The 24,160-nt window shown below is 44.2% G+C and overlaps 1 protein-coding gene across 2 annotated transcripts; it reads right to left on the bottom strand.

Annotated features, from left to right (window-relative positions):
- Window positions 1-4,401: 4,401 nt before the first annotated feature.
- LOC114657338 (transmembrane protein 250) lies at window positions 4,402-23,702 on the bottom strand. Of its 2 annotated transcripts, none has more exons than XM_028809105.2 (3): window positions 23,306-23,702; window positions 11,475-11,536; window positions 4,402-5,116 (listed from the first exon to the last, which is right to left on the bottom strand). In XM_028809105.2, the coding sequence occupies exon 3, from the start codon at window positions 4,955-4,957 to the stop codon at window positions 4,538-4,540; it is 420 nt and encodes a 139-aa protein (XP_028664938.1). In that variant the 5' UTR covers window positions 4,958-5,116; window positions 11,475-11,536; window positions 23,306-23,702; the 3' UTR covers window positions 4,402-4,537. The 2 variants fall into 2 exon arrangements, with proteins under 2 accessions (XP_028664938.1, XP_028664937.1); XM_028809104.2 differs by having other exon boundaries at window positions 23,295-23,702.
- Window positions 23,703-24,160: the final 458 nt, after the last annotated feature.

Genomic DNA, 24,160 nt, shown 5'->3' on the forward strand with positions numbered 1-24,160 from the left:
GGCCTGGAGATTTCCTGTTCAATACTGTGTACCTACAGTGCATCCGGAAAGTATTCACAGTGCATCACGTTTTCCACATTTTGTTCTGTTACAGCCTTATTCCAAAATGGATTAAATTCATTTTTTTTCCTCAGAATTCTACACACAACATCCCATAATGACAACGTGAAAAAAGTTTACTTGAGGTTTTTGCAAATTTATTAAAATTGAGAAAGCACATGTACATAAGTATTCACAGCCTTTGCCATGAAGCTCAAAATTGAGCTCAGGTGCATCCTGTTTCCCCTGATCATCCTTGAGATGTTTCTGCAGCTTCATTGGAGTCCACCTGTGGTAAATTCAGTTGACTGGACATGATTTGGAAAGGCACACACCTGTCTATATAAGGTCCCACAGTTGACAGTTCATGTCAGAGCACAAACCAAGCATGAAGTCAAAGGAATTGTCTGTAGACCTCCGAGACAGGATTGTCTCGAGGCACAAATCTGGAGAAGGTTACAGAAAAATTTCTGCTGCTTTGAAGGTCCCAATGAGCACAGTGGCCTCCATCATCCGTAAGTGGAAGAAGTTCGAAACCACCAGGACTCTTCCTAGAGCTGGCCGGCCATCTAAACTGAGCAATCGGGGGAGAAGGGCCTTAGTCAGGGAGGTGACCAAGAACCCAATGGTCACTCTGTCAGAGCTCCAGAGGTCCTCTGTGGAGAGAGGAGAACCTTCCAGAAGGACAACCATCTCTGCAGCAATCCACCAATCAGGCCTGTATGGTAGAGTGGCCAAATAAAAGCCACTCCTTAGTAAAAGGCACATGGCAGCCCACCTGGAGTTTGCCAAAAGGCACCTGAAGGACTCTCAGACCATGAGAAAGAAAATTCTCTGTTCTGATGCGACAAAGATTGAACTCTTTGGTGTGAATGCCAGGTGTCACGTTTGGAGGAAACCAGGCACCGCTCATCACCAGGCCAATACCATCCCTACAGTGAAGCATGGTGGTGGCAGCATCATGCTGTGGGTATGTTTTTCAGCAGCAGGGACTGGGAGACTAGTCAAGATAAAGGGAAAGATGACTGCAGCAATGTACAGAGACAATCCTGGATGAAAACCTGCTCCAGAGCGCTCTTGACCTCAGACTGGGGCGACGGTTCATCTTTCAGCAGGACAACGACCCTAAGCACACAGCCAAGATATCAAAGGAGTGGCTTCAGGACAACTCTGTGAATGTCCTTGAGTGGCCCAGCCAGAGCCCAGACTTAAATCCGATCGAACATCTCTGGAGAGATCTTAAAATGGCTGTGCACTGACGCTTCCCATCCAACCTGATGGAGCTTGAGAGGTGCTGCAAAGAGGAATGGGCCAAACTGGCCAAGGATAGGTGTGCCAAGCTTGTGGCATCATATTCAACAAGACTTGAGGCTGGAATTGCTGCCAAAGGGGCATCGACAAAGTATTGAGCAAAGGCTGTGAATACTTATGGACATGGGATTTCTCAGTTTTTTTATTTTTAATAAATTTGCAAAAACCTCAAGTAAACTTTTTTCACGTTGTCATTATGGGGTGTTGTGTGTAGAATTCTGAGGAAAAAAATGAATTTAATCCATTTTGGAATAAGGTTGTAACATAACAAAATGTGGAAAAAGTGATGGGAATACTTTCTGGATGCACTGTATATGTCTAAATTTAGAATTGTTTTCCGATTTGGGACGTCACCGTTAGGAGGAATGCTGAAGTGCATTCGGAAGGAGCATTGCGTAGTGATGATGGATTCGTTGTTTTTGAAGAAAGCTTCGACAATGAAAGCACAGTGTGCACCGGACCAAGGCATGTGGCCGAATAAAAACTAGAAGGGATCGCCTATCAAAGGACCCCCCAACCCCACTCCCTTGCGCAATGACCTTGAGAAATGGGGTACTTCATTTTGGGCTCATCTTGTAATCTTCTTATATCATACGCTACCGTGGCTGTTTGTTTGCCTGTCCAGGATTTTAAATCACCTGTCGCTCGCAAACCGTCTGACGTATTGACCTGAAATTTGGTATGCATATACTACGTGACGCCTACTATCCGTTTTGGGGGTGATGATTGACTTCCAAGGTTATTCCTCTTTTTATTTTTATTTTATTAAAGAATCAAGCGGCCAGCAGGGTGCTTATGCGGCGGCATATGCGTATGGGCGCCGTTCTCATTCCCTACCACCTTCACAATCACTTCCTCTACCTCTTCATATCTTATTGAGGCAGACTGAAGACTTAAGTGTCAGCTTAAGTGAACAATGAAAGAAAACGAACTAAACAATTGCAACACAAAAACTGACTGAATCAGTTTTAACGCAAAAAGATGCCGACGGAAGAAGAGAAGAAGCGGGCCGCTAGGGTGGAGAGAAGAAGAGCTGCTTGGGAAGGAACAAGTGCATCAACCTCTGAGCAAACAAATGGTACACGTACAGAGAAAGAGAATGAAAACTGTGAATGCTCAAGTCAAGTGGATTCACTGCACGCTATCTTGCAGTGTGCTGTTACTGGTAAAGGATAATCACATTGACATCCATCAGAGTTTTGCTCTTCCAATCATCATGTCTCTTTTTAGAATTGTTACAATACAAGACCCAGGTACTAACAAACTCAGCAAAGCAGAACGTTTTTCTTTCCTGTACAGTCATATGAAAAAGTTTGTGCATAATAATTGACTCTCCTTTCAACAATAAAGATAACAGTCGTATGTCTTTCATTTCCTAGGAACATCCGAGTACTGTGGTGTTTTCTGAACAAAGATTTTTAGTGACGCAGTATTTAGTTGTATGAAATTAAATCAAATGTGAAAAGCTGGCTGTGCACAAATGTGGGTCCCCTTGTCATTGTGCTGATTTGAATGCCTGTCACTGCTCAATGCTGATTACTTGGTGTGATGAGCTCGTGAAGCCTTGAACTTCATAGACAGGCGTGTCCAATCATGAGATATAAAGGGATTTAAGGTGGTCAATTACAAGTTGTGCTTCCTTCCCTTTGACTCTCCTCTGAAGAGTGACAGCATGGGATCCTCAAAGCAACTCTCCAAAGATCTGAAAACAAAGATTGTTCAGTCTCCTGGTTTAGGGGAAGGCTACAAAAAGCCATCTCAGAGGTTTAAACTGTCAGTTTCTGTAACTGTAAGGAATGGAATCAGGAAATGGAAGGCCACAGGCACAGTTGCTGTTAAACCCAGCAGGTCTGGCATGCCAAGAAAAATACAGGAGCGGCATATGAGCAGGATTGTGAGAATGGTGACAGACAACCCACAGATCACCTCCAAAGACCTGCAAGAACATCTGGCTGCAGATGGTGTATCTGTACATCGTTCTACAATTCAAACGTCTGTATGGCAGGGTGATGAGAAAAAAGCCCTTTCTGCACTCACACCACAAACAGAGTTGCTTGTTGTATGCCAGTGCTCATTTAGACAAGCCAGATTCATTTTGGAACAAAGTGCTTTGGACTGATGAGACACAAAATGGAGTTATTTGGAAAGAACAAAAAGCACTTTGCATGGTGGAAGAAGAACACCGCATTCCAAGAAAAACACCTGCTACCTACTGTCATATTTAGTGGAGGTTCCATCATGCTGTGGGGCTGTGTGGCTAGTTCAGGGACTGGGGCCCTTGTTAAAGTCGAGGGTCTGATGAATTCAACTCAATATCAACAAATTCTTCAGGATAATGTTCAAGCATCAGTCACAAAGTTGAAGTTACGCAGGGGTTGGATATTCCAAACACAATGACCCAAAACACAGTTGGAAATCTACAAAGGCATTCATGCAGAGGGAGAAGTACAATGTTCTGCAATGGCCGTCACAGTCCTCTGACTTGAATATCAGCGAAAATCTATGGGATGATTTGAAGCAGGCTGTCCATCAAATTGAACTGAACTGGAGAGATTTTGTATGAAGAATGGTCAACAATACCTCCATCCAGAATCAGACACTCATCAACGGCTATAGGAGGACAGCGTCTAGAGGTGTTAGATTTGCTTAACTAAGTATTGATGTCATATCTCTGTTGGGGTGCCCACATTTATGCATCTGTCTAATTTTGTTATGATGCATATTGCATATTTTCTGTTAATCCAATAAACGTAATGTCACTGCTGAAATACTACTGTTTCCATAAGGCATGTCAGATATTAAAAGCAAGTTGCTACTTTGAAAACTCAGCCAATGAGAAATAAAAATCCAAAATATTAAGAGGGGTTCCCAAACTTTTTCATATGACTGTATATTCAGTCTGAAAAAAAAACAACAGAATTAAAGGAAAGTGGCTTCTGATACGTTTTCATCAATAAAACAAAACCTTAGTTCATACATGCTAATGTAAATAATTTTGCGCCATGTGGTAAATGTGGATTGAGCGCAATGAAAACAGAAACAACACAATCATTAAAACAACTTAAAATTTTAATTGCAACTCCACACATGCAGCATTGGAAAGCTTTTCCACACAAATAAATAAAATGGAATGGTCCACCATTAATGTTAACATTTATCGTTTTTAGTGTCTTTTCAAACCCGTAAGCTACATGTCCACAAAGACCATGAAGCACCACCCCAGGCCTCCAACAAGCAGCATGGTTACATGGATGCCATAAATGAAGAGTTCATTCAGAAGGCTGAAGTCAAGCCGTCGCCGGCCTAGCAGCAGCAGGATGACAGAGAGCTTGTACTGGAAACGCAGGAAGACCCGGATACCCACATACTGCAAGCAGAAAAGGGCAGAGAGTCCCACCCACAGGAGGGAAGTGAAAAGGCTACAGCTGAAGTATAACAGGAAGCGGATGAAGCCATACATCCAACGAGACTTCAGGTAAAGATCAAAGTTGTTGTATTTGGTGCGTACCAACTGCGCGGTGCGCACGGGCCCGCAAGCTGAGTGCAGGCAGGTGGTGTGGGGGCCGTGAAATGAGCGCACCCGCCGTGGAATGGGGATCACAGGCATGGGCGGGAACAAGAAAGCCCAGGCTTGGAACAGACCCCTTCTTCCGTCAGGGTGCACTCCTGCATCATCCACTGCTGTATGTCAGGTAGCTGAGGTCTGTTCTAATCTTGACGATGTCTTCAATCTCAGTCAGCATTCTCTTAGTGGGTAAGGCAAGTCCTAAAGCAAAAGATTGACAGGACTGTAAAATGTGTTTGATAAAGTACTACAGCATTGCAATACGGTTAGTATCATGTTTTATTCATTTACCGCAATGTGTGAACTGTGACACATGTGTGACGTCTGTAATCTGTACATTTCGGTTTAATTTTCCATTATATTTCGTTAGAGACAAGACAACAGATGAATACAAATCAAAGCAGGTTTTCTTCCCTTACACCTCACTTTTAAAACAGCTGTTCCAACACAGAAAGGAAGACATGCTGGTAGCTCGTTTGCTTTATAACCTGGGAAAGGAAGACTAAGCCATGCCTAATTATTTTACAGCCTGGGAAAGGAAGATCTACCAACACCTCAGAGAACATTAAAGGTTTTACGGACAGTGAATTAATTCATCAATCATATTGATAGCCAACCAATCAGGTGCATTTGTTGTGAAACCACGGCATGACATTTCATAATAAATATGCCTCATGTCAGAGGAGAAGAAGAAGAGGAAAGTAGAGGAGAAGAAAGTAAAGAAGGAGAAGAAGAAGAGGAACAGACGAAGACGTCATTGGTCATCAGAAAAGCAGCATGAACATCGATTGCTGAATCAAATGCCTCCCTGGGACATTCGTCCTTCTCATCTGTAACTTTTTCATAAGCTTTTTCTAAAGACTGTACAGTGAACCCTCGTTTATCACAGTTAATCCGTTCCAGACTCTACCGCAATAAATGAATTTTCGCAAAGTAGGATTCTTTATTTATAAATCGAATATTTTCGCAGTTAGAGTATACGACCTTCTAAATACGTTTTTTAACATTATTAGAGCCCTCTAGACATGAAATAACACCCTTTAGTCACCATTACACTCGTATTACCCAAAATATTAGACAAAATAAGAGAAAATAAGGCATATTAGACGTTACAGATATCATATTATTATTATTGTACTGTACATTTAATTACACACACACACAGTTCTTACACACAACCACTAACCTATGAAGGCACGAGCTCAGTAGGAGAGTCTTCAGGTGGTGCAGTATCTTCAGCAGGTGCGTCGTTGTCTTCTTCCGCTGAAGGAGTACTAGGAGTAGGCAATGGGTGTCTGGGTGCGCGGCTGAAGAACATCTTGATAGGCAGTTGCTGGCGCTGTCTTTTCATTTGCGTGAGGAGGCTTTTGTAGGGTATTGCCATCTTTGATCATATCCAAGAGTTTCACCTTCTCCTGGATGGTAAGCATCTTTCTCCGGTGCTTAGTTTTATTGTCAGATGGCTTAGAAAAAGCAACACGTTTAGGAGCCATCGTGGGACTTAGATAAAAGTTCTCAGAAAGCGCATGCGTAGTGACATAAACGTGTAGGAGAAAAAATCGCGATAGAGTGAAGCCGCAAAAGTCGAAGCGTGATATAGCGAAGGATCATTGTATATATTCAGACTTTCCTATCAGTACCTATTTTCTATTATTCTTTGTTCCAGTGGTATTATTATTACCCATCCATCCATCCATCCATCTATCCTCTTCCGCTTATCCGAGGTCGGGTCGCTGGGGCAGCAGCTTGAGATATTCCCTCACTCGTGAACAAGACCCCGAGATACTTGAACTCCTCCACTTGGGGCAGGATCTCGCTCCCAACCCTGAGAGGGCACTCCACCCTTTTCCAGCTGAGGACCATGGTCTCGGATTTGGAGGTGCTGATTCCCATCCCAGCCGCTTCACACTCAGCTGCGAATCGATTCAGAGAGAGCTGAAGATCACGGCCTGATGAAGCAAACAGGACAACATCATCTGCAAAAAGCAGTGACCCAATCCTGAGTCCACCAAACTGGACCCCCTCAACACCCTGGCTGAGCCTAGAAATTCTGTCCATAAAAGTTCTGAACAGAATCGGTGACAAAGGGCAGCCCTGGCGGAGTCCAGCTCTCACTGGAAACGGGTTCGACTTACTGCCGGCAATGCGGACCAAGCTCTAACACCGGTTGTACAGTGACCGAACAGCCCTTATCAGGGGGTCCGGTACCCCATACTCCCGGAGCACCCCCCCCAGGATTCCCCGAGGGACACGGTCGAACGCCTTTTCCAAGTCCACAAAACACATGTAGACTGGTTGGGCGAACTCCCATGCACCCTCCAGGATTCTGCTAAGGGTGTAGAGCTGGTCCACTGTTCCGCGACCAGGACGAAAACCACACTGTTCCTCCTGAATCCGAGGTTCAACTATCCGACGGACCCTCCTCTCCGGAACCCCCGAATAGACTTTTCCACAAAAATACTGACCTCGACTCGGGACGTTGTGGGTCGGTGGGGGGAGTACTTCGAAGACCTCCTCAATCCCACTAACATGCCTTCCAATGAGGAAGCAGAGCCTGGGGAGGTGGGCTCCCCCATCTCTGGGACTGAGGTCACCGAGGTGGTCAAAAAACTCCTTGGTGGCAGGGCCCCGGGGGTGGATGAGATACGCCCGGAGTTCTTCAAGGCTCTGGATGTTGTAGGGCTGTCTTGGTTGACACGTCTCTGCAACATTGCATGGACATCAGGGACAGTGCCTCTGGATTGGCAGACTGGGGTGGTGGTCCCCCTCTTTAAGAAAGGGGACCGGAGGGTGTGTTCCAACTACAGAGGGATCACACTCCTCAGCCTCCCTGGAAAAGTCTATTCGGGAGTTCTGGAGAGGAGGGTCCGTCGGTATTATTATTATTATTCTTGTAATAAATACCATGCTGCTTTTAACTTTCTATGCTTTGTCTTAATGTCTATAGAGTGACTGAAGTAATAAGTTAGATTTCTTTGACTACCTGGTGCAGCCGGAGATTTGCCATTACCTCCGTGCTGCAAGGTTTATTAAGGCTGAGGGTGAGGGTGCCACTCAATAGTTGGAACAGTACAAAAAGAAGGTATTCTTGGCTGATAAATGGCCTATAGTCAAGAGTGCGGAGTCTGTAAGTTTAAATGTATTCTTGTAGACCAAAAGTAATATTTAGGTCTGAGATATCATTAAAACATCGTATGTTGTTCGTGACGATAACAAGTAAGTCTCTTGAAGTGCTGAGTGACAGGCTGTGTTATTCCTAAAGCACTTGTATGGTTTAAAGTGCTAAAGGTTAATCAGCGTGTGTGTGTCATTCATGGGGTACTGTTGTGGTGAGGGTCTGTGTGTTTGCGTATAGCTATGTACTGTATATATATATATATATATATATATATATATATATATATATATATATATATTAGAAATAGATATAGAGATATAGATATATATATAGAGAGAGAGATGTCTATAGGATTTTGTGTGGTATACAGTACGTGAGATGGCACCAGTGGTGAATACAGCAATGGGCACTTTTGTATTTTAATTATTGTCTTTAGCACACATAGTTTGGTTGGCTAAACCATCAAGGGAAAAAGTATGTCTTTCCAAAAAAAAAAAAAAAACATTTTTGAATTTAAGAACCAATGAAAACAACTTCCTCTTTGCAGTGTTGTACACTGTATAAAGCACAATTATTCATTGACAGAACCCATTTTAAAAAGAGTGACTGTCGGACAGCCATTGTACCTTGAGCGGGTTTTGTAATTAGCTTATTGCTCTACGGGATAACACACTTGTCATCGTTTTGAGTAAAGACATTACAAGCCCTTTTCTGGTTCAGAATGAATGTCTATGATAGGCTATAGGAAACCTTCAGTTGAGTTAACACTAGGATCCCTGAAGCCTATGAAAATGAAGCCTAAGGACATGTTGATGTGAGTGTCTGTGTGTGAGGAAAAGTAACATCCACCATAGACACTGTGGTGTGTGTTTGTTCAACAAGACACCAAGAAGAAATGACTGAGCCGCGTTTGTGTGTCTGCTTTTATCCCTTCAGCGATATCTTTTATAGGAAGCAAAACTTTACACCGGCTGTTTCAGACTCAAATCAAATGTACACTTTTATAATGTAACTAGCTGCGTAAGCCCATGCTGTAAAAAGCACAGGCTCCTCGAAACCATGGATTCTGGCATTTCAATCAATCAATTGCATGTGTATTAGCAGTTTCATTTTGCCGACGTGCTCTCCTCCGTTGTCTATCAGCGACTAAGCGAGATTTTCTCTCCTCAGAGGTCTCGTTTTGCCGATCTGCTCACCTCGCTTGTGTATTAGCAGCGGCGATTTCACTTTGGTGACATAGTCACTTTCTTTGAGCTTCAGGCAGTAGCCCTGCACTTCCAGGCTACCTCACACTTCCAGGCTGGACAGACAGACACACACACACACACACACACACTTCCATGCATAGACGTTTATATATAAGACAGCAATAATAACAGCAGCTTACTGCTCAAAACAGTAAATGTGTGGAGGACCCAGGATTGAACCTGCAACCTCTTGATTAGGAGGCAGGAGTCCTTACCACTGCACTAGCCAAGCAGATGTGTCTACTTCATATCGATTTAGAGTTCGGCTTCACTTTCTACACATTGCCAGTAACATGTAAAATGAAAACATTTTTTATCTTTGGTTATATCCTCTTTAATAAAACCCCTGCGTGCGTCCATGTGCCCGTGTGTGCGTGTCTTCTGGTGAAGTGCACATGCGCGGGGCACGGTGCGATGCTTCAAAGGCCGCCTGAAGCGTCACACAAGACAGAGAGGGCGGGACCTATAAAATATCGCGCGGCTGATCCAATCGGATTTCGGAAAATGAGGTAAGATCTAAAACATAAGGCACGAAAAATCCAATTGGGTACTGAGACGCGGAGACCAGCTTCCCCAAAGGGGTGGGATTAGTGCTTGTTGTTGTGCAAGTGTTCACTCTGAGGATGTCAGATTTGCGATTAAGAAGCTTGGCCCAGTAAAGTGTAAAGTGCCAGTCGTTGAAAGGGTTTTCCTAAATATACGAATTTTCATGATATTACAATAGGGTGACTTCTAAAAGTAGATTTATTTTCGCGCACATAAAATCCGTTGCTGGGGAGACGCCACACATACAATAATCAGCTGCACGCCAGCACAGATTAAAATACTTGCTGGGGAACTGCACAGTACTTGCTGGAGAGACGCCACAGGCACGATTATCAGTTGCACGCCACACATTACATCAGTTGCTGGGGAGACTCTGCTGATTGCCCACTGTTGTGACAGAAAATTAAACGCATATTACGGACATCAAAGCCAGTATTACTGTCAGAGAAAAATTTCAGCCATTTTACGGAAATACAAACCAGTATTACTGCGAGAGAAAATTAAAGGCACACAATACAGTGATGCATATTACAGCCACATACAAGCCAGTATTACTGTAACAGAAAATAGACGGTCCCTTGCCATTTAATATAGACTGTTCCTACTAATGTTTATGCACTACTGTTCTAGCGCCCGTTATTGTAACAGGCTTTATGTCTAGTTCTTGAATAAAAGCTCACTTGTTTTGTTATATCTTGTGAAAGTTTATTTGATATTTGGACTTCAGTCTTCACACATTATACACTTCACATCAACATTTCATCAATTATTGCTATATCATGAAAAAGGTTTCTGTTTTAGTTATGTGTTCAACATTTCTTGCCTCGCATTTCCTGTCATCCTACATTTACACAGATCACTGTAGAGAAGGAACACATACGATATATTATTTACCCTATACGATTCCAGACACCTCACTCCCAGATACACAGACTTCAGCTCTGAGAATTTTACATCTGACGTCAGCTGCCTTGGTGGAAGGAATATGATAGCAGGCTGCCTGCTGCTTGTGCTGATTGACACATTTACAAAACAAAGACGCTGCTGACGAGGTGCGAGAAAATTTAAGGTTGCCGGGCATTACAAATATTTTCATAGGCTTCAGGGATTCTAGTGTTAAGTAGCCTTGACAAAAAAAAGCTAAAGCAGCCATTCAGTCTTCTATCCATTTAATAACCTCTCAGGATAAATAGAGAACGGTGCAATGCAGAAACTTGTTCTGGTGCTGGAGTGAGCGGGCTCATTTTTTTTTGGCACACTTTATTAATCCCAGAGCAGAAACTGTCTTTTCGTGTCACCTTTAGTGTAGGATCAGTCATCATACACTGTAATTTTAAGATTAAGGATCTTACTCATGAGCCCAACAGTGTAGGATCACTGCCGACAGTAATGGGATTTGAACTGGCAACCTTCCTGATACCAGCGCAAATGCTTAGCCTCAGAACCACCACTCCACCTAAGACATGCTGATGTGCCCCCAGCACAAGCACATCCACGGATTGCTTACAATGGGTTGTTGGCTGTGAAAAGACACCAAAGTCCCCAGAAAGAAGATATATAATCTCACACATATTATTAATTTTTATGAAGAACAATTAATAATTTTGATGGTCTGTTTGTATAAAAGGCACTGCTTCATGATACTTACTTGCATTTGTACTTTGTATAAGCAATGTGTTCCTTTTCTTTTGTTCCAACAATGGCATCTGCCTAAAATAAGAGACATTGTGTGACTTCAGATTATAATAACCAACAAAAAAAAAATAAACAGCAAAGGTTTACGGTAAAGAAAAGCAACTTAAAAATGCCACATAACCTAAGAATATTGAAAACTTGACAAGACAAAAAAAATCCAGCTGAAGAATCAGTTACAGTGCCCTCCATGATGTTTGGGACAAAGACACTTTTTTCTTGATTTCCCCCTGTGCTCCACAGTTTAAAATTTCAAACCAAACAATTCAGACATTGTGATTACTGTACAAATTGCAGACTTTCATTTAAAGGGATTTGCATAAATTTTGCCCCCCCCCCCTTTCGAGGAACCATAATGTTTGGGACAACTGGCCTCACAGGTGTTTATGATACCTCAGGGGGGTCTCATTGCTTCATTGCTTATTGATTTACATAACTTGTCTCTTATTGAATTAATGTACATTTTTATGTTCCAATACAGGACGATCCTGTGTGATAAGGCAAGGGTGGCAACCCTACTGGTGTGTAGGAGTGGTGTGCATGGTTACCAATAGACAACACAGAATATGATCAAGCGCTGGTGACCACTCAAATTAACCAGATTAAATTAATGTATTTAAGAGTTGTGCTAAAAAATTTAATCTTTGAAATGTTTCACACATTAATCGCACGTTTTAATGGGAATTAATCAGCAGCTCTATAATAAAATGGATTATAAATGTATGGATAGATGGATTCAGAACATATTCAGGCCTCCTCACTTTCTGCACACTTTAGTGTGTTGTAAATTTAATTTGAATGGGAAACATCTGCCATATTTGTCCATTAACTTACACACAATAACTGATAAAGAAAAAGGGAAATTCTGTTTTCAGAAAGGTTTACAAATTTAAAAATGAAAAATGGAAATCTCTTCTTTATATATATTAGCTGTAGTGTGTGTGCACATGTATGTGCGTCTACACACACACACACACACATATATATATATATATATATATATATATATATATATATATATATATATATATATATATATATATATATATATATATGAGGGCAAAACATGTGTCGTGTACTATTTCAACCATTCTATGATCTGCTCCTCACAAACTGAGGGCACCGTGGCGGATGTTAGCAGATTGCTGGCCAACCACAAGCGTTACCTGGTAGGTAACCACCCATACAATCAGATTGTGACACAGACTACGAATGCCGTGAATATATATATATATATATATATATATAGTCACAAAAACGACTACAAGACATCGAGAAGGTTTGGGGCAGCCACCCATTTAATCATTTACGGCTGCAAAACTGATTGAAAGACAGAGCTGTGCTCATTCAACAGAGTCCAAACCAGAACTGACTACTATGAAGCAAGATGGCAGCTTTAAAGGTCAGTAGCGGAAGTGATGTCATCAATACCGGAACCAGAAGTGACGTCAGTGGCTGCCCCAGAGCCGGGTGGGATTTCCCTAGAATGGTCTGCAAAAGATCGAGAGGGAAAATTAGTGCACTCCACCACCCCCTGGTCTGGCATGGAATTACCTGTATTTAAGCCCTTTAGCTGTCTCCTAAAAACACGTGTGTGACAGGGACCCCCCCTTTCTCGGTGCAGAATGCCCGACCCGACGGGTCTGGGCTAAGGGGGGGGGGGGGCCCTGTGTGTGAGAAGAGTTTGGGAAGACGAGAGATGGCTAATGAGAGCCAGGACTGTGGGACTGTGGGGAGTAGTGTTGGTGCACTTATTGACTTTGTATATAATAGTATGTATAATAAACGTGTGGTGATGGACTTAGACATGTCTACCTGCCTGTGTCCGGGTCGCCCTATTCCACAATATATATATATTGCATATTTTACTGTCAAATAAGGCAAAGCGTACGCGACACGTGTTTCGCCCTCATCAGGCGTATTCACTCTACTGCTCCCCTTACGGGGATCGAACCTCAGACATCAGTGTCAGAGACGAAGTCCCTTTACGCTGCGCCACGACGTGTAGTTCGTTTATTTGACAGCCTGTAGATCGGAGTAATTACATTCATTGCATTTGTTGTCTAAGTCCTGACCTGATTGTATGGGTGGTTACCTACCAGGTAACGCATGCGGTTGGTCTGCCATTCGGCAAACATCCGCCACAGGGCCCTCTTTCAGTTGCGAGAAGCAGATCATGGAAAGGGACTTCCTCTCTGACGCTGATGTCCGAGTTTCGATCCCCACAAGGGGAGCAGTAGAGTGTGTACGCCTGATGAGCCCAAATAAGGACGAAATACGTGTTGCGTACTCTTTGCATTATTTGACAGTAAACTATGCAACATTCCATAGTGGAGTGGTGGCTCTGAGGATAGGGATCTGCACTGGCAATCGGAAGGTTGCCGGTTCGAATCCCGTAAATGCCAATAGAGACTCTGCTCTGTTGGGCCCTTAAGCAAGGCCCTTAACCTGCAATTGCTGAGCGCTTTGAGTAGTGAGAAAAGCGCTATATAAATGCAAAGAATTATTATTATTATTATTATCTGCTTCTCGCAACTGAAGAGGGCCCCGTGGCGGATGTATGCCAAATAGCAGACCAGCCACATGAGTTACCTGGTAGGTAACCACCCATACAATCAGGTCGGGACTCAGACTACTAATGCAATGAATATATATATATAATGTATATTGTCACACATGTGCAAGTAGGAGGCAGCTAAAGGGTTTAAGTAACAGTAATACCACATCCGACCAGGGGGCGGAGGGGTGCACTGACTGTCTTTCTCAGTTGCCTGCAGACCTTTCCTGAGAAATCCTGCCAGGTTCCGGCGCCTCTGAAGATCCCAGTTCTTGTTACGGGCCCTTCGATGATAGACATAGAATTACTAGATGCCGCATGACCAGTCGCCGCCATATTGCAAGTGGCACTGCTGTGGAGTGAAGTAATGGATAAAGATTCTTCACGCATGTGCTGCTTGGGATTGTACAAATCGCTGTACGCTCCAAACCAGATCCCGGGGGGATTACATTTCATAGGTAAAGCTGAACAATTGTTTTGGTTACACTTGGCCATTAGAAAATCCCGTTTTATAATCTTAACTTTAGCTACGCCACACTAAGCTAGCAAAGCTATGCATTTATGTGCTCAAGTGAGCCTCCAAACAACATTTTGGCTAATTGTATTTAGTCACTAACTATGTAGATTGTTGTTAGCTGTTAACATTTCTCAAACTTTGAAGGTTTCCCAAAGAAATCCACCTCAGTGGGAGGTAAGCTCTGAGACGGGATTCTGAGAAAGCTGTCCTGTGATGTGCGCCATGTTAGTTTGGTAACAGATGCTGTAACGGCATCATATGATCAAAGCTACCACTCGCTCACATTAAAAAACAAAGGAGGTTTGATGATTCCTTCTGAGGGTCCAGTCAAGGTGGTCAAAGTAGCGGAGCGTGTTATCCGGCAGTCGACATTAGGACAAGCTGTCAGTGTATCTTTGATCAATAAGTTTGTTCGGGCTGAGATTGGTTCAGATGATGTGTTTTTTCTCAAGGAGCACATTGAGGAAACAGAGTTTGAAACTGACAACCATCATTTTATACTCATGTCTTTAGTTGTATCTGTCTTCCACAAACTAAGGCTGCACCATATTGCCAGACTGAATACTCTCAAATTACAGGATCTGAGTGAGCGAGAGGGAGTGTTAGTCTGTAGGAGATCAGTGAGGTAGTGGGGAGCAAGACTGTGGAGAGCTTTAAATGTTAAGAGCAGTATTCTGTATTGTATTCAGTAGTGAACAGGGTGCCACTGAAGTTCAGAGAGAATACGTCTGATATGTTCAGTGGATTTAGAACAGAATTTTGAAGAAGTTGTAAGCAACGGATATGTTTTTGTGGGATGCCAGATAGAATAGCATTGCAGTAATCTATACGTGAGGTGACTCTGGCATTAACCAATACTTCAGTACTGTGTTGCGTAAGAGCAGGACGAAGTCCAGAAATGTTTCAGAGATGGAAGAAGGCAGTCCGAGAAATGTTACTTACTGTATATGGGAGGAATTATTTAATAATAATAATAATAATCTTAATACATATGTCTCCTCACTCACTCACGTCCGTCTGAAGCCGAATGCGCAGTCACCTTCTGTGCATGTCCGAAGCCAAATGCGCAGTCGCCTTCTGCGCAGCTGCCCGAAAAACCTTACGAGACCGACATCGCGGCATGCGGCGGATTTTCGGCCGCAAAAATTCAAAGAGAAAGGTGACTTCGATTAAAGCCCTAGAGGCTTGAAAGGCGATTTTGACTACAACTCGAGGCCTAATTACGCATTCATTCAATACACCTATATCAGGTTTGTGGTGCTTATACTTATTATATATTTTACTGTTCCACCCGTGCCCGTTTCATCTTATGTTGTCGAAATGGGCTCTTTGTCTAGTATTTAATAATTGCCATTATTAGTGTATAAATGGATATAAATAATTGCATTTAAACGATTTGCCAAAATCTGCTGTATGTAAACGAGACTGTTTTAAAGGTTATTGTTTTTTCATCAGAAAACCCGGTTTCCATGTCTACCTGTTTTAGTTTAAATGGCACTTTTGCCACTCGCAATATGCTGGATGCATTGACGTATCGTGTCGCCTGGGCAACACAGTGAATGCAGTGTCCATCTATATAGGTCTACGCCTTCAATGACTGCACTTCCAGTCCAGACGATGTCACTTACGGTTTCGGGGCCTTAGATGATGTCACTTCCAGTTAAGAAGATGTCACTTCCGGTTCTGGCCCCTTCAATGACGTCACTTCCTATACGGGCCTTTAAAGCCACCATCTTACCACCAAGGAATCAGTTCTGTATTGGACTCAGTCTTGTGAATAACTCTGTTATTTTCAAAAGCCTTTTGTAGCCAGGGATATTATACAGGTGGCTGCCCCAAACCTTTTCATGATGTCTGGTCTGTGTTTATATCATACATACAGTATATAAATATATATGATACTGTACCTGCCAAATAATAGAAAGAGTACCAGACATGCGTTTCGCCCTTATTAGGGCTTGTCAGGTTGTACACACTTTTGCATCTCCTTACAGGGATTAAACCTCAGACACCAGTGCCTCTGACGTTGTGCCACGGTGGCTGGTTCGCTTGTAGGACAGGGTGAAGATCGGAGTACAGTATTACATTCTTAATTCTGAATTGCAGTCTGATTATTTGGTTCTTTATTTCACCTCACACAATTTCCTGTATTAGGAATTTGTTAGTTTTCGCATACCCCTTGGTGTCAGAGCGCAGGATCAGTCATTGTACAGCACCCTCTGGAGCAACTGTAGGTTAAGGGCTTTACTCAAGGGCCCAGCAGAGTAGGATCTCTTTTGGCAGGAATGGGGATTCAAACCGGCAACCTTCTAGGTACCAGCACAGATTCTTAGCCTCAGAGCCACCACTCTGCCCTTTAGGTGGTAACAAATGTGGTTGGTCAGCCAGCTGGCAAACATCCACTACCTTCTCTCAGTTGCGAGAAGCAGATCATAGATATGTGATACAGAACCTGCCAAATAATACAAAGAGTACAGAACACACACATCTCTAAAATATATAACATCCAATGTCTGTCTGTCCGTGTGTCTGTCTGTATGTCTGTCCGCTTTCACGAGAGAACAACTTAACGGATTTAGATTGGGTTTATTCTCTGTAATTTGCTTGAACATTCCGGTTGATGTTGCGACTGCTCTCATTAAGCTAAGTAATCCGAGAGAGGCTGCGGGCTGCGTGTTGGAGCGCACCTCTGCCTCTGCTTAGCTAGCGATACCTGTTTGTTCAGCAGACATTATCATCTAGAGATTGTTAAGGAGTAACGTTTGACGTTTTTGAGGGAGAGATCAGAGCTACAGTACGTGTGGTTTACAGGGTAGCTGCTGATTGCCAGAGATATCATGGCCACTTGCTCTTCTCCCCACGCGGGGGCCGCTTTTCCATCAGAGCTGAACAAGATCACATACAGTGCCAGCATTTAACGATGGAGTGTACCTACGTTCCACTTGGCCAGAGATACCTTGCCAACTTTTGACATTTTTGGCAAAGAGATCACAGCTACATTCTCACCCCTGACAGCAAAACCAAAAATATTGGATATTAAGAGGCCCTTGGATACCAAAGCTATCAACAGCTATCAATATAAATTCTTCTCAATACAAATGATTACATTTTTTTTTTTTTTAAGTTTGTCCTGTTTCATTACTACACGGGTGGAGCCACAGGGGACAACTAGTTAATATGTGTGTGTATGTTTTGTAAACACACACACACACACATACATATATATATATGTGATGAAGACCATGGAGCAGCTGCTGCTTCACCACCTGAGGCCACAGGTCCATCACGCCCTCAACCCTCTGCAGTTCGCATACCAGGAGAAGGTGAGAGTGAAGGATGCCATCATCTACATGCTACACTGATCCCTCTCCCACTTGGAAAGAGGCAGTGGTGCAGCAAGAATTATGTTTCTGGACTTCTCTAACGCCTTCAACACCATCCAGTCTCTGCTCCTTAGGGACAAGCTGACAGAGATGGGAGTAGATTCATACCTGGTGGCATGGATCGTGGACTATCTTACAGTCAGACCTCAGTATGTGTGTCTCGGGAACTGCAGGTCTGACATTGTGGTCAGCAACACAGGAGCGCCACAGGGGACTGTACTTTCTCCGGTCCTGTTCAGCCTATATACATCGGACTTCGGAACTCGGAGTCCTGCCACGTGCAAAAGTTCTCTGACAACACTTCTATCGTGGGCTGCATCAGGAGTGGACAGGAGGAGGAGTATAGGAACCTAATCAAGGACTTTGTTAAATGGTGCGACTCAAACCACCTACAACTGAACACCAGCAAAACCAAGGAGCTGGTGGTGGATTTTAGGAAGACCAGGCCCTTCATGGATCCTGTGATCATCAGAGGTGACTGTGTGCAAAGGGTGCAGACCTATAAATACCTGGGAGTGCAGCTGGATGATAAACTGGACTGGACTGCCAATACTGATGCTCTGTGCAAGAGAGGACAGAGTCGACTAGACTTCCTTAGAAGGCTGGCGTCCTTCAACATCTGCAATAAGATGCTGCAGATGTTCTACCAGACGGTTGTGGCGAGCGCCCTCTTCTACGCGGTGATGTGCTGGGGAGGCAGCATAAAGAAGAGGGAAGCCTCACACCTGGACAAACTGGTGAGGAAGGCAAGCTCTATTGTAGGCACGGAGCTGGACAGTTTGACATCTGTGGCAGAGCGACGGGCACTGAGCAGACTCCTGTCAATCATGGAGAATCCACCGCATCCACTGAACAGGATCATCTCCAGACAGAGGAGCAGCTTCAGCGACAGACTGCTGTCACCGTCCTGCTCCACTGACAGACTGAGGAGATCGTTCCTCCACCACACTATGTGACTCTTCATTTCCACCGGGGGGGTAAACGTTAACATTATACAAAGTTACTGTCTGTTATACCTGCATTGTTATCACTCTTTAATTTAATATTGTTTTTTGTATCAGTATGCTGCTGCTGGAGTATGGGAATTTCCCCTTGGGATTAATAAAGTATCTATATATTTTTTTTTCCATCCAGAAGTTAATATTATTAGTAGACAGGAATACCTCACTTTTCAAAATACAATTTTCCAAGCCCGGCTAATCCAAAACAGGGTCACAGGTGAACTGTAGCCTGACCCAGCAAGCACAAGGAGCACGGCAGGAACAATCCCTGGACCTTAGAGTCACCAACCATCTAACCTGCATGTCTTTGGACTGTGTATATTCAATTAATTATTATTATTCCTGGTGGCTCTGTAATCCTTCCTAACCTCTACTTTCTCTTCTGTTCTTTTTCCGGTTTTCAGTGACGGCGATCTGCACCACCACCACCTGATCAAAGCACCGTGATGTCTCTACATTGATGGATTAAAGGCAGTTTTAATTAATTTGACTCAGGTGCCCTAGTTGTTTATTTTTCCTTAATTAGGCAGCCACACAATAATGAGACTCAAAACAAGAATTTATATGACTAGCTCACCTGTGTCCATCACCAAATATATGAAAATAAAGAAAGGTGAAGGCCTCAGTAAGGTTGATCTCTCAGGTCACCAAAACATTTTGAGGGTTTTCTTTAGAAAAAAACAGAAAATCAGCAGTTTTGGAAATGTCTGCTGTGGTAAAATGAAAGCATCAACAAGCCATGAAAATAAATAATGGGTTTAAATAACAGCAAGAATCGACTTCTAATTAAGAAACTTATTGGAGTGAAATTGGTTGGAGTTTGAAGCCCCAATTTAGCTGGTCATCTGTTGGCTTGTTTCACGTCTCATTTCTGTTTGGCTTGTCATGTAATGAAGAAAAGAATCAATTCAGAGGACTGAATCCTGAAAAACAGGGCTATTAAAATGAAGGGAAAAGAAAAAGGGTTAGAATGAAAACATGCAGCCCCTGAGGCCCTCCAGGCCCGGAGTTCGACACCCCTGGTCTACCACACTACTTGGTTGCTTATTCCAAGTGTCTGTCGTTCTTTGTGTAAAGAAAAACTTCCTAATGTTTGTGCAAAATTTCCCCTTCACAAGTTTCTAACTGTGTCCCCGTGTTCTTGATGAACTCATTTTAAAATAACAGTCACGGTCCACTGGACCAGTTCCCTTCATCATTTTAAACACTTCAGTTAGGTCTCCTCTTCATCTCCATTAAAGGCTCAGCTCTTTTAATCTTTCCTCATAACTCAACCCCTGTAGCCCTGAATCAGCCCAGTCGCTCTTCTCTGGACCTTCTCTTGTGCTGCTATGTCCTTTTTGTAGCCTGATGACCGAAACTGCACACAGGACTCCAGATGAGGCCTCACCCGTGAGTTATAAACGTTGAGCAGAACCTCCTGTGACTTGTACTCCACACATCAAGGCACTATATAACCTGACGTTCTGTTAGCCTTCTTAATGACTTCTGAACACTGTCTGGAATTCAACAGCTTAGAGTCCACTATGACTCCTAAATCCTTCTCATAAGGTGTACTCTCAATTTTTCCGAGCTCCCATTGTGTATTCAAACCTAACATTTTCACTTCCTATGTGTAACTCTTTACATTTACTGACATTAAATTTCATCTCCCCAAGCCTGTCTGCTATCCAAGTCCTTCTGTGATGATATAACGGATTCCAAATTATCTGCTATTCCACCTATCTTGGTATCATCTGCAAACTTAACCAGCTTGTTCTTTATATTCCTATCTAAATCATTTACATCCCCCATCTCTGGGACTGAGGTCACCGAGGTGGTCAAAAAACTCCTTGGTGGCAGGGCCCCGGGAGTGGATGAGATACGCCCGGAGTTCCTCAAGGCTCTGGATGTTGTAGGGCTGTCTTGGTTGACACGTCTCTGCAACATCGCATGGACATCAGGGACAGTGCCTCTGGATTGGCAGACCGGGGTGGTGGTCCCCCTCTTTAAGAAGGGGGACCGGAGGGTGTGTTCCAACTACAGAGGGATCACACTCCTCAGCCTCCCTGGAAAAGTCTATTCGGGGATCCTGGAGAAGAGGGTCCGTCAGATAGTCGAACCTTGGATTCAGGAGGAACAGTGTGGTTTTCGTCCTGGTCACAGAACAGTGGACCAGCTCTACACGCTTAGCAGAATCCTGGAGGGTGCATGGGAGTTCGCCCAACCAGTCTACATGTGTTTTGTGGACTTGGAGAAGGTGTTCGACCGTGTCCCTCGGGGAATCCTGTGGGGGGTACTCCGAGAGTATGGGGTACCGGACCCCCTGATAAGGGCTGTTCGGTCCCTGTACAACCGGTGTCAGAGCTTGGTCTGCATTGCCGGCAGTAAGTCGAACCCGTTTCCAGTGAGAGTTGGACTCCGCCAGGGCTGCCCTTTGTCACCGATTCTGTTCAGAACTTTTATGGACAGAATTTCGAGGCTCAGCCAGGGTGTTGAGGGGGTCCGGTTTGGTGGGCTCAGGATTGGGTCACTGCTTTTTGCAGATGATGTTGTCCTGTTTGCTTCATCAGGCCGTGATCTTCAGCTCTCTCTGGATCGGTTCACAGCTGAGTGTGAAGCGGCTGGGATGGGAATCAGCACCTCCAAATCCGAGACCATGGTCCTCAGCCGGAAAAGGGTGGAGTGCCCTCTCAGGGTTGGTAGCAAGATCCTGCCCCAAGTGGAGGAGTTCAAGTATCTCGGGGGTGTGAATTTCCCATTGGGATTAATAAAGTATCTATCTATCTATCTATCTATCTTGTTCACGAGTGAGGGAAGAATGGACCGTGAGATCGATAGGCTGATCGGTGCGGCATCCACAGTAATGCGGGCTCTGCATCGGTCTGTCGTGGTGAAAAAGGAGCTGAGCCGCAAGGCGAAGCTCTCAATTTACCAGTCGATCTATGTTCCTACCCTCACCTATGGTCATGAGCTATGGGTAGTGACCGAAAGAACGAGATCGTGAATACAAGCGGCTGAAATGAGTTTCCTCCGTAGGGTGTCTGGGCTCTCCCTTAAAGATAGGGTGAGAAGCTCAGAGAAGAGCCGCTGCTCCTCCGCATCGAGAGGAGTCAGATGAGGTGGCTCGGGCATCTGATCAGGATGCCTCCTGGACGCCTCCCTGGTGAGGTGTTTTGGGCATGTCCAACCGGGAGGAGGCCCCAGGGAAGACCCAGGACACGCTGGAGTGACTATGTCTCTCGGCTGGCCTGGGAACGCCTCAGGATTCCCCCAGAGAAGCTAGAAGAAGTGGCCGGGGAGAGGGAAGTCTGGGCATCTCTGCTCAAGCTGCGGCCCCTGCGACCCAACCTCAGATAAGCGGAAGAGGATGGATGGATGGATGGATGGATCATTTACATATATTAAAAATTGCAGCGACCCTAGCACAGCCCCCTGCTGGTCACCACTCTTAACACTGGCCAATTCTGATGAGGTTCCTCACACCATCACCCTCTGCCTCCTGTAATATTCCTGTGGTTCCATGTATTTATGAAATACCTGAGTGGGTTCCTGATTTTAAAAGGATACTCACTCCACATAATAAGACAGGGAAAGTCCAGGTTTCCTTCTGTTAGTGTCCCACTTGGTAAACTACCAAACATTACAAGATTTCAGTTTTTTCTGTACATATTAGGAAGTTCTGAAAAGCACAAAGAACCAACTTCATATGCATGGAACCCTTCCTAGAATGAAATGGTGCTCGGTCACCCAATGGTTCTTTGAAGAACCACACAACCCAGTACAGAACCAGGATTTTTATGAGTACACACACGCATGGGCAGAATGTGTAACCGCCACACGGCCAACATCCGGGCGCCTTATTCGAAAGGAAGATGCCTGATCCATCAGGCCACAGCACTACCCACTATGCCACCCATTTGGGCTGGCACGGTGTTAAAGGGCAAAATCGTCAAATGCACCGTATGCCAAGTCAAGGTGAAGGGTTTATGGCATCACGTGATGGCCACGATCAGTTGTCATCCCCGGAGGAGAAAACTAAGAAAAACCCCATTGAGGCGCCGCGAAGCTGCAAAGGCCATCGGAGGCACCGGAGGACTGCGAGGAAAGTGCGGGGCGCTCCGCTGGGATGCGCATGTATTGCCCTCCGAGCAGAGATTTATGATCGGCACTTTAGTGCATTTTTTTAACTAAATTAGAATTGTAAGATGATTATCACAATCAGAAAAAACAATAATAAAAAAGATGACAATGATCAGCTGATCTCAGCAATACAAATGGTTCACAACCCCCCCCCCCTGGAAACAATCAGGAGGGTTACGTTTAGATTTTCACCTACCAGACACGTACTTAGCAGACATCGGACACCATCCCAGCAAAAGAGGACAGCGAGGAGCCCAAACAACTCATGTCACTCGAAATCCCCGTTGATTATAAGCTTTTATGCGATTTTTATTTTCTTGGGAGTTGTTTTTTTTTCCTTCAGCGCTATTTAGTCTGTTGCTCTGTTCTTTTTTCCGGGTGCCTACAGACAAACCATACAAATTAAAATAGAAAAACGTCAACAATCTTGCATCCTTACGGTAGGGAAAACTCGAAACCATTCAAAACGACACAGTCCGTGCGTAAAGTGTCGGCTCGCATGAATCTCATTTAGACTTTTTTTTTTTTTCGGTCGCTTCCTGCTCTTCCACAGCGTCGCCGAGCAACCCGACTTGCGGCATGTCGCACATCAGACAGACAAGTCGGCGGCGGCCGCCAAGGAGTCGTCATAGCGACGCCGGTTAAAGTTCAGCAGCCAGCGTATCATTTTCTCATTCGTTTATTAATTCTTATAAGTAGGCATTATGACATTTAAAGCCGGAATCAATTCCAATACTCGTCCTGACCTACAGAACCCTGCGCAGCTCTGTCTCCTTTCACAAAGCTCAGGCGTGTCTTATTCCTGCATCTCCTCTGTCCAGACATAGAGCAGAATTAGAACCATTTTCCACCTCTTTATTCCAACCATCCAACCATCCATCCATCCATTTTCCAACCCGCTGAATCCGAACACAGGGTCACGGGGGTCTGCTGGAGCCAATCCCAGCCAACACAGGGCACAAGGCAGGAACCAATCCCGGGCAGGGTGCCAACCCATGGCAGCCTCTTTATTCCAGCCTATGTAATAACATTTTTCTTACCGTCAGAATTGATCCCACTTCA

The sequence above is a fragment of the Erpetoichthys calabaricus genome, chromosome 9, assembly GCF_900747795.2.
Source record: "Erpetoichthys calabaricus chromosome 9, fErpCal1.3, whole genome shotgun sequence".
Taxonomy (NCBI): domain Eukaryota; kingdom Metazoa; phylum Chordata; class Cladistia; order Polypteriformes; family Polypteridae; genus Erpetoichthys; species Erpetoichthys calabaricus.

Excerpts from the sequence above, each read along its gene's own strand:
- LOC114657338 (XM_028809105.2), bottom strand. The coding sequence starts at position 4,957 with ATGCCTGTGATCCCCATTCCACGGCGGGTGCGCTCATTTCACGGCCCC.